Here is a 13,804-nt window from a genome sequence, read left to right as displayed (position 1 = left end):
GATTTTCAGTTCTTCCCATGACTTGTGGGTAAGTATGTCTCATTCCAGAATTTGATATTAGGAAATTTGCTCGCCAGCAGATACATTCTCCAGCATAAGCTTTATCAGCAATAAAGGTGGTATTTTGTTCTCCCCACTATATGTTATTCCTCAGTCAGTTCAGAATATGGGCAGGGATGAGGGATGCCACTTATTTGGCCTCTCCAACTCCAAAAGTCCAGACAAAATAGAGAGCTAAAGATTGGTTTAATAAATGTCTTTGGTATTTAGTTATTATAAGATACATGGTTTACTTCTTCAAGTCCACAAAGTATGAAATAAGCTTAAAGTACAGTAAGAGTTTTGTTTATACATAATAACTTCCTATAGAAAGAGTCAGGCACCTCAAAATAGATGTTGAATCTTTATCCAATAGATATTTAGAACTGGGACTGGCAATTTGATATTTAAGAATAGTTTTATTCTATTTTGGAGCAGAGTTCAGAGCAAAAGACCTCTTGGGGTTTATTTTAGGTCTATGAATTTATTGATAATGGTAGATTTTTTTTAGCACGTGAACAATACTGAGAATAAGCAAGTTTAAATTCTTATGATAAAACATCTCCACTCCTCCTGAATGTACTTTTTCCTCTCTGGTACTAAAATCAGATGATGAGTTTAATGGTTCTTTACATTGAAACCAGCTATTGGTTTTTATCACTCGGGTAATGTTCTTTGCCTTAGGGTCATATTCAAATTGCTTTGATCTACGGAAGAAATAGAAGAATCCTAGAGAGAGAGAATTATGATTAGTCATCTTGGACAGGTATACAATGGTTCTATACTTCTAAATTTTATGAATATAGAATAAAATAATTGAATGTTATGGAGAGAAAATAAACCTGTGTAATTATAAATACATTTTACTTTGTTACTATCCCATGAGAAATATTGTTTTTTTTATTTCTCTGAGGAAGATGCTGAAGTATGAAACATGAATTTCAAGAGGCTTACTACCTTTCTAGCCAGACTGTGGTCTATGCCAGAGGTTCTCAAACTAGGTTTTATTTTATTATTTTATTTTTTAAAATTTCCTTTAGGCAAGGCAACCCTTGGTTGACCTCACAGATTGTAAGGACCTTGGTCATTTTATAATCCCTTATTTTTTTATTTTTTGTTTTTTTTATGCCTATAGCACCTGGTTTTCCTAGGTGGTTTCCCATCTAAGTACTAACCAGGCCTGACCTTGCTTAGCTTCCGAGATCAGACGGGATTGGGCTTGTTCAAGGTAGCCAGACAGTAGACTCAAACTAGGTTTTAAAAGAATGTCTCAGTGAGGGCGAGAAGAAGGCCTCTGTGGGTCTTGCCTTGGGCCCTACATCCTCATTTCCTTAGAGCTGTTTTAGATTTTGAGGTTCTGTGTTAGATATTAGTAGAATAAAAGATTGTGTCACCCCCCTCCCCCACCCCCCACCAAAATTTTAAGACTTCTGTTTACTCTACAGTCTAGGTCTTCTCTTTAAAGATAACAGTAGCTGGATTGGTTCATTAAATTGCCTGAAGTTCTTTTAAAACTGTAGGTTTCTGGATCTCACCCACAATACCACTGCCTAATAAACCAAAGAATTTGTAGTTCCTTAAGTTCTGTATATTAACTATATACATTATAATTTGAGAATGACTGTTCAGTTTATGTGCTTAGTCATTTTTTCACACTTGAAACTTTTCACGGGTTGTCTTTTAGAGGGTATCTTGGATCAATGATAAGAAAAATTAATTTTGGTATATTTTACATAGATTTGAAATAGAGGATATAATTCAAAACTTACTGATTCACTTTGTGATGATGTCCCCAAGGTTAACATTTATTATTACATGTACTCAAGAGAAGTAACATTACATTAAAATTCAGATGTTTAAGTTTTTGGGCTGTCTTACTTTACAGTCAATAAAGTCTTCCAAGTATCTTAAAAGTTTTGACCTTAATACTTACCTTTATGCTGGAAAGCAGCATCAACTTGGAGACCAATTCCTGGAAAGTATTTTACCACCCTCCGTGGGTATCCTTTTTCCATGGTCTGGGTCACTTCGTCATACCTGGATATATGTATTTGAGAAGTTTTGGGGGTTCTTTGTTTTGGGGAGCTTAATTAATCTACTAACCAACCTGAAGTCAAGCAGGGATGTGGCTAAAAAGTTGGCCTAGTGCAGGAAAACTAATTGGATCAATAATAAAATAAAATATGCCAAATTTTACATTTGATTGAATCATTTACAATGTTTTAAGAAGAATTAATGAGGGAAAATGTCACATCATTTGTCAGTTTGATGCTATTCTGAGGAACTGTTAAATCAAAGATAGGGCTCAGCCCCGGGCTTTAATAGATTTTGACCAGATATGTTTGTGTCATTAGCAATTTGGTTGACATTGCCAACTTTATTATTTTATCTTTATTTTTTAAGTGGGAGAAAGATCTTTGGACTCATTAAAACATTCTTTTGTTTGATGAATGTCATCCACATGAAATCGTTGTCAACATAATTCCCTTTAAAAAGGCTATAGGGTTTTTTTTGCCTATATTAAAGTGATGCTATATGAATTTTTTTTTCAGAGTATAACAAAGGGGTCAATTGTTGGTAATCTTACCTCCAGCACCAAGTGCCCACAAAGAAGTAGGTTTTTCTTGTGTTGTGGTCACAGACAGCTGCGTCAATTTTCTTCACATATCTTGGAAAGCCAAGTGTGTAGATGGATTTGGGATAATCTGGCAAAACAGCATATCCTCTGATCATCCAGAAATTGTCATCTAGGAAGGCAGAAAGCGGTTACCTTGCAATCTGTTTTCTAGAGTGAGAAATAGATGTCTTAAGTTTGAAAATAATTAGATGCCTACTTCCTCAGGTTTAATGCTTAGAGTTTTAATAATCTTAGGTCTCCATTTATTCTTACCATTTTCTTTAGTTGCTTATATTATTAATATTACACAAATAATACAAACCTATAGTTAATAGTGTGCATACTTATGTCAATTGGTTTCACTCTGTTGATTATTTTTCTAACTCTGATAATCACATGTGTTAGGACATGTTCTAAATTTCAGCACCCAAGTGTTCTTGAAAGCAAGTAATCTGATGAAATCCTTATAAAAAGTAAAGATGCTAGATTAAAAATAAGATACCAGTTAAATTTGAATTTCAAATAACTAAGGACTAAGTTTTGGTATAAGTTAATGCAAAAATCTGCAATACGTGCTTATACTAAAAGTTATTTATCTGAACTTCCTGTGTTTTTATTTGCAAAATCTGGCAACCCAAGTAAAAAGGGACTATAGAAGAGAGATGGGTAACCTTAAATGGTAGAAAAGAAAAGACTTTTTAAAATTTTCTGTCATACAGTTTTCTTTTTTAAAGCTCCTGTATAATTGGAATGGTGTTTATTTTCACAGCCACAGAGAATCCCTGGATAGTTATTATTTATAATAAGAACTTAAGTACAGGCATCTGGGGAAGGGAAGGTCGGGATTATAATGGGAAAAGTTACCTTTAAAAACCAGAATTCTATCTTTAGGGTTCTCATATGCAGCTTGAATATCAGCTGGCAGAGATGGCCAGAATGAAGAGATTAATTCAAATTCAACATCAGCGATATCACAATAGATTCTCCATAGATGCCTACATTAAACAAAAAAACACTTTACACATACAGCCTATAGCTAGCTATATCAATTAAAACATTGCAAACTGAGGCTTGTCTTTTACCTAACCGACTGATGTTTTCCTCAGATAATGTAGAGCATTAACACAATTTTCCTCAGCAAACGTAGGTGGCTGTGATTTCAGTTCTACCCTTTGGAATATCTTGGTGAGGACATACCTTTGTTTTCACTTTCTTGAATACTAAGAGTAGCAAACGATCCATGGAAATATCATAAACAGTTCTTAATGTACCCAGCGGCCTCATTTTTGCCAAAGCAGCAATGCCCCAACATTCTAAGCTAGCACCAAGCATTCCAAGAACTTTTCGGTGCCGATGTTTGCTAGAATGAAGAAATGTTATCATTGGCATGGTGAAATATTTTCCTTCCTGGCTGTAAAATTTTGAGTCTGTGAATGAGACTTGAAAAGTTTTTATAGTTTTTATGCTCATGGTATATGTAGCTGACACACCATGCTGCAATTTGAGTCCAATGAAATGTACACAGAAAAGAGATTTCTTCCTATAACTAACACTTAATTGACGCAACATTAGGGAATGGGCTGCTGACAGGTGTTTAACAACTGGCTCGGTGGGTAGGAAAAAGACCTAATTTTTATTATTTTCTGATTTCCAGGGTTTAAATACTCCAACCATGGCCAGTTTCAAGCTACAAAGTGATGTAAACTGGTTTGCAAAATTCCTGAAAATTGAACAATTGAAGCCTGAAATGGTATAAATCAGTTCCAACTGAGATTAGTGTATTATTTTAGCTAAGAAGTCACTGAAGGTAGACTGTACTTCACTTTCTTATAAAATGGCAATTTAAAAATTTGCTAAAAATATTTAAAAATCAATTTATCAAACAAGTAAGAGATATGCACGCTTAGGAAAACATTCGAAGAGTGTGGGTAATTACAAAGTGAAAAGTAAAAGGCACACATTCTCAATATCCCCATGACTTCCTCTTTATCTCCAAATCTCTTGAAAAGAAAAATCTTCATAGGAAGTTAAGATATTTTAGTAAATGGGTTTACCTGCCTTTAAAGAACATTACTTCTCTGCGGAAAGTGGTGATAGCATCGAAAGTCAAATCAGGGTCACAGGCATGGGGTACAGTGGATCCCTTTGGCTTAGAAGTTGCCTTAGGCAGACCTCCTTTGATGAGAAAAGAAATGCCACAGTGAATGAAGAAGATATGTGGAAATACCTACAGGAGGCTCTTACTCAAGTGAATATTTCCTTCATATTATAATGAAGGGATTTCAAGAAGGGATTTTCTTAACTTCCTTTCTGGAAACCTTCCTAATTAGTTCACCTATGTTCAGATTTATACTGTTGCTCACCATAGATGGATTGGATTCCATTGATATCATCCTGAGAAAGTGGATATTTGCTAGGATCCATGGAGACGTAATTTGGGAACATCAAAGCTGTTTGATCATTGGAGTGAGAGAGTCCCAGTGAATGACCAAATTCATGAGCAGCCACAAGAAATAAGTTGAATCCTTAACAAAAACAGGGAAAATAGGAGAACAGGAGTCACTCGAAAGAAGAATTGTTACATCTGAGATTAAGAAGTAACTAAGGGGAAAGAAGAGGCTTGCCGTATAGCAGATAATTCCTATAACATATCTATCATCGTTTATATGAGAAATATTTCAGCACTAATAATTGGTATTAGTCACATCATGGAAAAATATAACCTAGAGTAAGCAGGTGGTAGGAAACAAGTGTCTCAGAAAAGGGTTGTATTAAAAAAATGGGAATCACCAGCTTTGGCTGTCGTTAGGCTATGCTATATGTGATCATGTTTATTCTACTTACATTCATCAGAAGTTCTCCTTTGGCTGTAGAATGAAATTCAAATACTGTAACGTGGTCTTCCATGATCTAGCGCCTGCTTTTTTTCCAGACTCATATTTTATTTTCATAGTCCATGAGCTAGCCATATTGAATCATGCGCATTTCTCATCTATGCCATATTCTTTATAATCTCAATGTCTTAATATCTTCATTCTTTCTGCCTAGAATATTCTCTCTCCTATCCACTTTTTTGCCCAACTATCCTACTTATTGCTCAGGAATCCACTCTGGAGTCGTCTCCTTCACGAAGCTTTTCTTATCCCCCCAGCTCCTATCCAGACTAAGTTAAATTCACCTTTCTGGGTTTTCATAGACTCAATGCTTAATTCTGTCATAATACCTAAGGCACCATGCATAGTCTATGCCTGTCCTCAAGCTGTGCACCCTTTCAGTACAGGGACCATATGTTAACCATCTGTTATTCCTGGTGACTGCTAAACAGCTTATTAATAGCGAGTGCTTAATAATAGTAGCTGGATATCAGGTGTTTATTTGTATGAAAGAATGGTTAGATGTGCCTCCTACACAAGACCTGTACTTATTCACACCAGAAGTCTTACCATACATGGTGGAATTGCTTTTTTTATTTCTCTGTCTCTAAATATAAAGTTCTAAATATAAAAGACTGTTTTTGGACTTAGAGCTAAGTCTGTGGATCCTAGGGAAAAGGCTGAGCCTTACACGATGAAGATTTGTCCAGTGATATTTGCACAAAACTCACATGGAATGGCAAAGGATTATTTCATGGTCTTTCCTGCTTTTCTGCTCTTGCGTTTGCTGCTTCCTCTTATTTGGTTGGCAGTATCATTGGTTGTGCTTTTGGACAAGACATGGGACAAATGACTCTTTGAAAAAAGAATTCAAACTCAGGTCATCTAAATGAAGTCCAGACATTTATCCTGGCTTTCAAGACTCTGTATAATATGAATCTTATTCACCATTTTAGCCTTCTCTCCCATCACAATTCTAATACTTGAGTAGGTTGGGTTATTCTGCCTAGAACACTCTTTATTCCACTTTGCCATCTGAGTTCCTGCATAGCCTTCAGTTCTCAGGTTTGTCATCACTTCTTCCCCTGGCCTCTGTATTTGGGTTGGAATTTCTTTGATGCGCTCCTATTACATTGCCATAGTTCCCTTTATCCAAGTGTTGATCATATTGATTTGAATTGCCATGTGATAATGTGTATCCCCTAGACTGTAAATCCCTGGAGGGCGGGGTCTGTGTCTTGTGCACTGTTGTAGACTCCATTTCTATCGCAGACCCTGGGTCAGGGTGGATGTTGAGTAAATGAGTGCTGAATGACTTCATTTACTAAATATTTTTAAAGCACCTATGTGCTGACAATATTATAGGCCATATTATACTGTAGGAAAAAGATAATATCTCAGCCCTCTTGGAGATGTGACTAAATAGGTAAACTTGTACATTAAACTTGTACATTGGTAACTTCGTGAATATTTATTCTTGTGCTTGGGAATCCGTTTAGTCGTCATCATCCTCAATACTAATCATTACCATTGTAATCATCAATGTAAAGAACTTTCTAAATGTTCACTATGTACTAGTGCTTTCCAAGGTGTTTTCACCTTTATTGCAGGTAACTTGTGTCATCTCCCTGCAAGAATGGCATTATTATCCTTATTTTACAGATAAAGAAACAGAAAGTCAAAAAAATTCACTTGCCCAGGGTCCTTCAGGCAGTAAATGAGAAGCCCTGAAAGAAACCAGAGTCTGCCAAACTATAAACCATTGCTCTTTCCACATTGCAACACTGTGTGCACCTGTAGCATCTGAAAGGTCTGTTTCAGTTGTTTAGTGCACATGTGTGTGTAGCACATATGCATTCACATACAGGCTTGATACTGGCCTTCCTTTGGGAGATTCTCAGGAAAATCTCTATATGTACGCAAACGCCTCTACCATCACTACACAATGACTTTTCCTTCCTTTAGGAAGCAGTGGGATTAGCAGATGACTATAGCCTATCGCTCTTAAGCAAGTTACAATAAAACTTTTGTGCTCTTTCCACAGAGAGACTCTACATATTCCAATAAGAGAGGTAATCGTCTATCATATATTATTGCCAAATTTTCTATTAAAAAATCCTAGTGTTATTGGAAAATACATTTGCTTGAGGTTTTTTGTTTTTATTAGAGAACAGGAAGACATTTTCCCCTTTATGTCAGTGAGCTAAGAGTCGTACAATTGAGTGTCCTCTGGAATCCATGATTTATACATTGAGGGAATATAGTAAAGCATTTAAAAGACAACCCATCGGGGATCTGTTTCCTGGCCATCTGCCCAGAATTTGGTGGAGGATTCCATTTATCCCTTGCCTTACTCAAGCAAGTTTTGCCAACTTGGGGCCCAGAACTCTCTGGACTTTTTAATAAGAACTTTGTCCCACCTTTCCCTCTTGGCAGATGGTAATGGTAATTACTACTAGGTATTGGATTTAATATGGATAAAAAGAAAATAAAGTCTTTGACTAAAATCTGCCTCTAGATATGAAAGTAAAACCTGGCTGAGCAAGCTGAATCATCCTGATTTTGGCAAACACTAGGATATGTCCTATAACTTCCCAATTGGACATATCCACATTGCCTTTAGGCTAAATCCGAAGAACTGGGACATGTCTCAGCAGGAGAGACTCAACAGAAACGGTCTACTCAACTCCTCCATCATTCAGATGACAGTGTCTCTGCCTCCTGTATCCTCTTGTCTGTGATGCTAAGTTATGTGGCAATGGCCGCAACAAACCCCAGACTTCCCCTGGTGCCTGAAGTACAGCCGGTACTGACTTATTTACCTTCTTTGTTCTCTAGCACTTGGAAGAACAAATGCATTACATGTTCAGTCTTAGCAACGAGTGGCCATGAACCATTTTGAGTCATTGGTTTTCAATTTTGCAGAAACTTATAAAAGTGACTTACAGACTATCTGGAACTACTTGGTCAAAAATGAACAGTGGCTTTGTATACCACCTATCAGCAGAGCCACAGTCTCTGCTTTCCTGGGACCCTGGACATCAGATACCAGACCCAAGGTGACTGTTTTCAATGAAGGAAAAAAGTGTGGAGAATCTGCGAGTCTACTGAACTCCTTTGTTTGATGCACATAATTTTAGTGTAGTAAAGATTGTTTGTTTCTCTTTTTGTATAAGAAGTAATAATACGTTTCCCATTTTAGTGCCAGGCAGGCCCTTTAGAAGAAATAAAATCAACCAACTTGGTCTAAAGGAATAAGACAAATATAAAGATTAAGGTCTAATTTCTTGGCAGATAGACAAGTTAGAAGACGAAGGTCATGCTTGTAAATAGACCTTCCATGGGCCATGAACTCACATACTATTTTTCAATAACTGACTCAGAGTTGCCACATGCCTAGAGTCTTCTTTTATTCTCCCCCACAGATGACTTCTACCTTTGGTACAACGTGCAGCATATTCTGCCATGTATGATGGTGTGTGCATCTAGGTCTCATATACCACATAAAGTCAAGAACCTCTGAAGGGCTGGAACTTTTCTAGTACAACTATGTGGTCTGTACAACACCTTGCATAGTTCCAGGCATATAGTGGGCCTTCAGGCATTGTGGATGTATGAATGAATATATGAGTAAGTGAAGAATGCTATGATTATAAAGGATAAGCAACTTTATGAGGGTGTTGTATGGATAAGCACAATTGTCTGATTAGATATTGAACACTTTTGTCGGCGTCATTTTGGAATATGGTAAATTGTGGAGAAATTGGGAAGTAAAAAGCAACTCTTTGCAAAGCTATTCTTTTTACAGATTCTTTAGAATAAGACAGTTTTGTTCATAAAGAAAATTGGGCTCACCTGCTCCGTCTTTGGTCCAGTTTTCATCTTCATCAAAGTGAGTGTCTCCACCCAAACCCAGACCAGGAGGAAAGGCATGGCCGAGGACTCCCAAGGGGCCATCAAAGTGACGAGGACACCGACCATGGACTAAAGATATAGTTCATGGGGGGGAGGGGGAGGGGTAAGATCAGGCTCTAAAATTCCTGAGGTGAAAATAGACATATTTTTATCTCTGTTGAAAACCTTACCTCGGGTCCTAAAGGCAATCATGATGTCCGCAATGCCCTTGGAAATCTTACTGAATATTAGTGGAGTAACTTTGCTCCACACTTCTAAACCTTTTTGGATCGCTTCATCCACATCAGCCCGTGCCATGTCTGGAGTATAGTTCATGATCCTTAAATATTAACAAAAATATGTCAGCTGGTATTTATACATGCATGTTATTCTTACGTTTGTATAATATATAGCTATTTATATAAAGTACTTTTTCAAATCTCTCATCTGCCCTACTATTCAGGTAGGATTATAACACTTTAACAAATAAGGCTCAAAGAAGTTAAGTGACTTCCCTAAGGTCACACCCTAAGTGGGAGAGCATTAATCTTATGGGTGTGTTTGCTGTGAATATGACTACATTATTTTCTCAAATGGCTTGTGGAAATTAGTCTCATGCATGTGTCATATGTTAAGAGTCTCATTTGAGAGCCACAAAGAGTTAGTTACTCAGAAAAAGATTTTCCTCTTCTTTATATTGCCTATCCTGCTAAGCTTGTTTTTATCTCAAATCCTAAGACTCAATAAGATGAATGAGGAACTATCAGAAAGACTCTTTAGGGCCATCCAGGAGGGCACCAGAACAATAGCTATGGTTTCTGACTCTGTTCCAGGTCACAAGCACACTTCAGTCTCTTTCTGCCAATGAGCCAGCCCCCTTTCCTTGCAATGTCTGGCGGCCAACTCTGTACTTCACTCCGGGCTCCATCTGAGATCTGACAACTCTAACTCACACATGTCTCTAACATGAACCAGCTGTGCTCCACTTTCTCTTGAGCATGCCTCATCTATACCTTCAAGCATCTGCACTCAGATGACAGTACTTCTTGTCCTAAGCTTATATGGAGGAGGCAGAGGTAAGAGATTCGAGCATATGTGCCAGAGCCAGTCTGCTGGTGAGAGCTGTGTAATCTCAGCTATAGTAAATAACCTTTTGTTTCAGTTTCTCTGTGTTTAGGTCTTCTATAAGAATGGTGCATATATCACAAGTTTGTTGGGAGGATGAATAAATGAAATCTATGAAATGCCATGCACATAGGAAGTGTGTGGTAAGATAAACTTTTTTTTTCTCCCTTGGAGGTTATATTCATGCTCCTTTGGATTTGGAGAAGTAAATTGGCAAAAGTATTACCTGTATGTGAGGTTGTATTTCCTCCACCCAGGGAGCGTGTAGCCATACTGACCCACATCAGGAACCCCACACCTGGGTGTCTTCATGATCTCCAGAGTGTTTGTGTCCAGCTTTCCAGTCACTGTCAATCCAAAAAATGCTTGCATTTCCTGAATTTTGCCATCTATGAGACTCCTGTTCTCGCTTTGAACAAGATGACTCCCTTCTATTTCAAGAGAGTAGAACTGGTTGAGATATGCCTGCCCAAAAAGACAAAAAACAAAACAACACAAAACAAAACAAAAAAAACAAAGGCACATACTACAGGAGAGCAAATCTCCATCTCAGTATAAAACAAAATTGTGTGAAATACTTTTTGGCAATGGGTGGGAGGGAAGGGAAGAGCAAGGAAGGAAGTAAATAGGAAAAAAAGAGTTACCCTCCCCCCCGCCCCCAATTTCCAGGAACTGGTTGAGCTGTGTCACTAGATTTGGCCAAACCACTCGGCTTATAAAACTCCAAACTTCCACAGAAGAGAATTAAGCTTCTTCTATGTTTTAAATGATCACATATCTTACATATTTTTACTGTTACTTTCATTTTGGTATTTCTTTGAAACAAATTCTAGGAGACATAGGTGAATAATTAGTTTGCAAATTTGATCGATTTAACCAAATATGGCAAAGTAACTAGACTGATTTTTAGAGGGAATCTCCAAAGCAATATATTTTTCATACACAGAGAGATAAGGGGCTCTAAATTATAGTTGGATCCTCTTGACGGGTCTCGAAATGCTTTTATATAGATCTCCATTTCTTGCAGGGCTGTTCCCTTTCTTCTCTGACTAGTTTACTTGTTAGCATTGCTTAAAGTTGTAGCAAATCCTGACTCCCTCCACCCCCCACACCCCGCTCTCCACCCCTCACACAGTTCTTCTATGTCCTTAGAGCTAGGGAAATGAAAAGCAGCTCCTTCTCACAAGAGCATTCAGGACTCTTTTGTAGGAATTTGCTGTCTTTTTAGATCCCAAGACAATCGGTAAAATGAATTTTTATTGATAGTCATTAATAAGATTTACTGAGCAGTACCTGAGCCAATTGAATGTTTTCTTCATCTTCTATCTTTCGGTCTGTAGGGAAGGCAGAAGAAAATGTTAAAAAGAGCACACATGGAAGCAGAAAGCTCTTCATTCCTCTCTTCAGTTGAAGCCTGGTTCTGTTTGCATAGAATTTAGAAAATAATAGTGAGACGTGGCATGAATTGGCTTGTATCATCATTTAATTAATAACAGAAAAAGGACATTTGCCATGAAGTGTGTCATGGTATGCCTTTTTTTTTTAAAATTAGATTGAATTTATTTTGCAATCATGATCTGTGATTGTTCAGTAAACAGAGCCATTGTTCATTACTTAATCAAATATGATATGAAGTCAGCCTCCAAGTTACTTTTGTCCTTGTAAAGTTGGAGGTTTCCTTATTAATAAATTCTTGGGAGTTTATAAAATATTTTTTGAATGAAACTCTATAATATCTTGGGAAACACAGTATCATGAAAAGATAGTTGAATCAGAAATTGAATCATCGTAATTAACTAAACATCAAATATTATTGAGCACCTGCTATTCACCTATCACTTTAAATACAAGCATGAATAAGATACCATTCCAATCTTGTTGGAGGATTCAGTTATATACAGACACTGATGCCAGACAAAATGGAGGCAAGTGGCAAATGCTTAGCAAAGATTCTAGAGACCGAGAAGGGTGGACAGATCACTGCTTATGTATGTGAGCTAGAGTCTTTAAACTGGTGAGGCTTGCTTTGGGCCTTGAAGAATGGATAGGACTTGCATTGCACAGGTGGAGAGAGAAATTAGGAAGCAGGTAACACAGTGGAAGTGAGCTATAGAAAATTTGGTCTGGCCAGAGCAAATATATGTGTAGACAGCCATGGGAGGTGGGGATGGAGGGTTTAAGAAAGGGTACAAGGAAAATGAATGTTTTGAGTCTTTTCATGCCTAGGAATGCCCTTTATTAATCCATCCTCATACTTGATTGAGAGAGTATCTGGATATGGAATTTCAGGCTGAAGTAAAATTTCCTTAGGGTTTTGACGATACTGTTTTATTATTTTCTAGAATCTAATGTTGCTGTTGAGGAACCTTCTATTCTATATTATTTCTTTGATAATTTCTTCCCACCCATTTTCCTCTTTCTCTTTCTGGAATATGTATCTGTAGGACTCCTTTTTTAACTTTTTTTTTTTTTTGGTATTTTGTTAGTGTTTTTAGATGTAAAATAGACCTATGTTTTGAGAATGTTAAGTATAATTTTACTTGATTTAGACATTTTCTTTTGTTCCCAGGATTGTCTCTATTTCTTCAAAGTTTCTTTTTTTGGTGTCTATTGTTCACATTAGAGGCCTTTTTTCCCTCCCCCAAGTGTTTTGAGACTTTGTGTTGTGCAGTCTGTCTACGAATGAGCAATAAGAGAGCTGACAGGAAGCGCTGTGTGCATGGGCAGGGCTTGTCAATTGATGAACTTCACTGCCTCAAAGTGGAGTGGGTTCTAGGAATTTCATGGGATATATTCACTGGGTAGAGATTTGGCTGACTGTTAGTACAAAAATCCAAAATAACAGATGATTAAGAAAATAAAAATTTATTTTTCCCTCATGTAGCAGAAGTCCAGGCTCATCCAAGGCTTGAATGACAGTTCTACACCATCAGGGGTGGAGGCAACATTTATCTTGCTGCACCACTCTCTTGGTGCAATACCTCATGGTCCAGGTGGCTTCTCAAGCTGTGGTGATTGTATCTTCATTACAGGCAGCAGGAAGGGGAAGACAGAGAAAGTAAATTCTCAGTTTCTTTCTAGAAGCCCAAACGGTATTTTGCTTTCATATTTTGGCAAGAAATTAAATACATTGCAACATCTAGCTGTTAGTGAGGCTACAAACTGTAGTCTTTTAGCTGCTGCATTACCACCTCAAATGAAGTTGGGGGTCTTATTGCAACAAAGAAAAGGGAAAATCGTATTAATGTAGGCAACT

The 13,804-nt window shown here is 37.3% G+C and overlaps 1 protein-coding gene and 1 pseudogene across 1 annotated transcript; both read right to left on the bottom strand.

Annotated features, from left to right (window-relative positions):
* Window positions 1-445: 445 nt before the first annotated feature.
* MMP27 (matrix metallopeptidase 27) lies at window positions 446-11,989 on the bottom strand. The gene is made up of 10 exons (XM_016134027.2): window positions 11,842-11,989; window positions 10,775-11,013; window positions 9,615-9,763; window positions 9,385-9,513; window positions 5,020-5,181; window positions 4,711-4,831; window positions 3,521-3,651; window positions 2,627-2,786; window positions 1,973-2,076; window positions 446-768 (listed from the first exon to the last, which is right to left on the bottom strand). The coding sequence occupies exons 1-10, from the start codon at window positions 11,941-11,943 to the stop codon at window positions 524-526; spliced, it is 1,542 nt and encodes a 513-aa protein (XP_015989513.2). The 5' UTR covers window positions 11,944-11,989; the 3' UTR covers window positions 446-523.
* On the bottom strand, window positions 1,166-1,284 carry LOC118603599 (annotated as a pseudogene).
* Window positions 11,990-13,804: the final 1,815 nt, after the last annotated feature.

Source organism: Rousettus aegyptiacus, unplaced genomic scaffold (genome assembly GCF_014176215.1).
Source record: "Rousettus aegyptiacus isolate mRouAeg1 unplaced genomic scaffold, mRouAeg1.p scaffold_m13_p_5, whole genome shotgun sequence".
Classification (NCBI taxonomy): Eukaryota; Metazoa; Chordata; class Mammalia; order Chiroptera; family Pteropodidae; genus Rousettus; species Rousettus aegyptiacus.
Note: the sequence above shows the minus strand (reverse complement) of the source record. Positions and strands in the feature narration are given on the sequence as shown.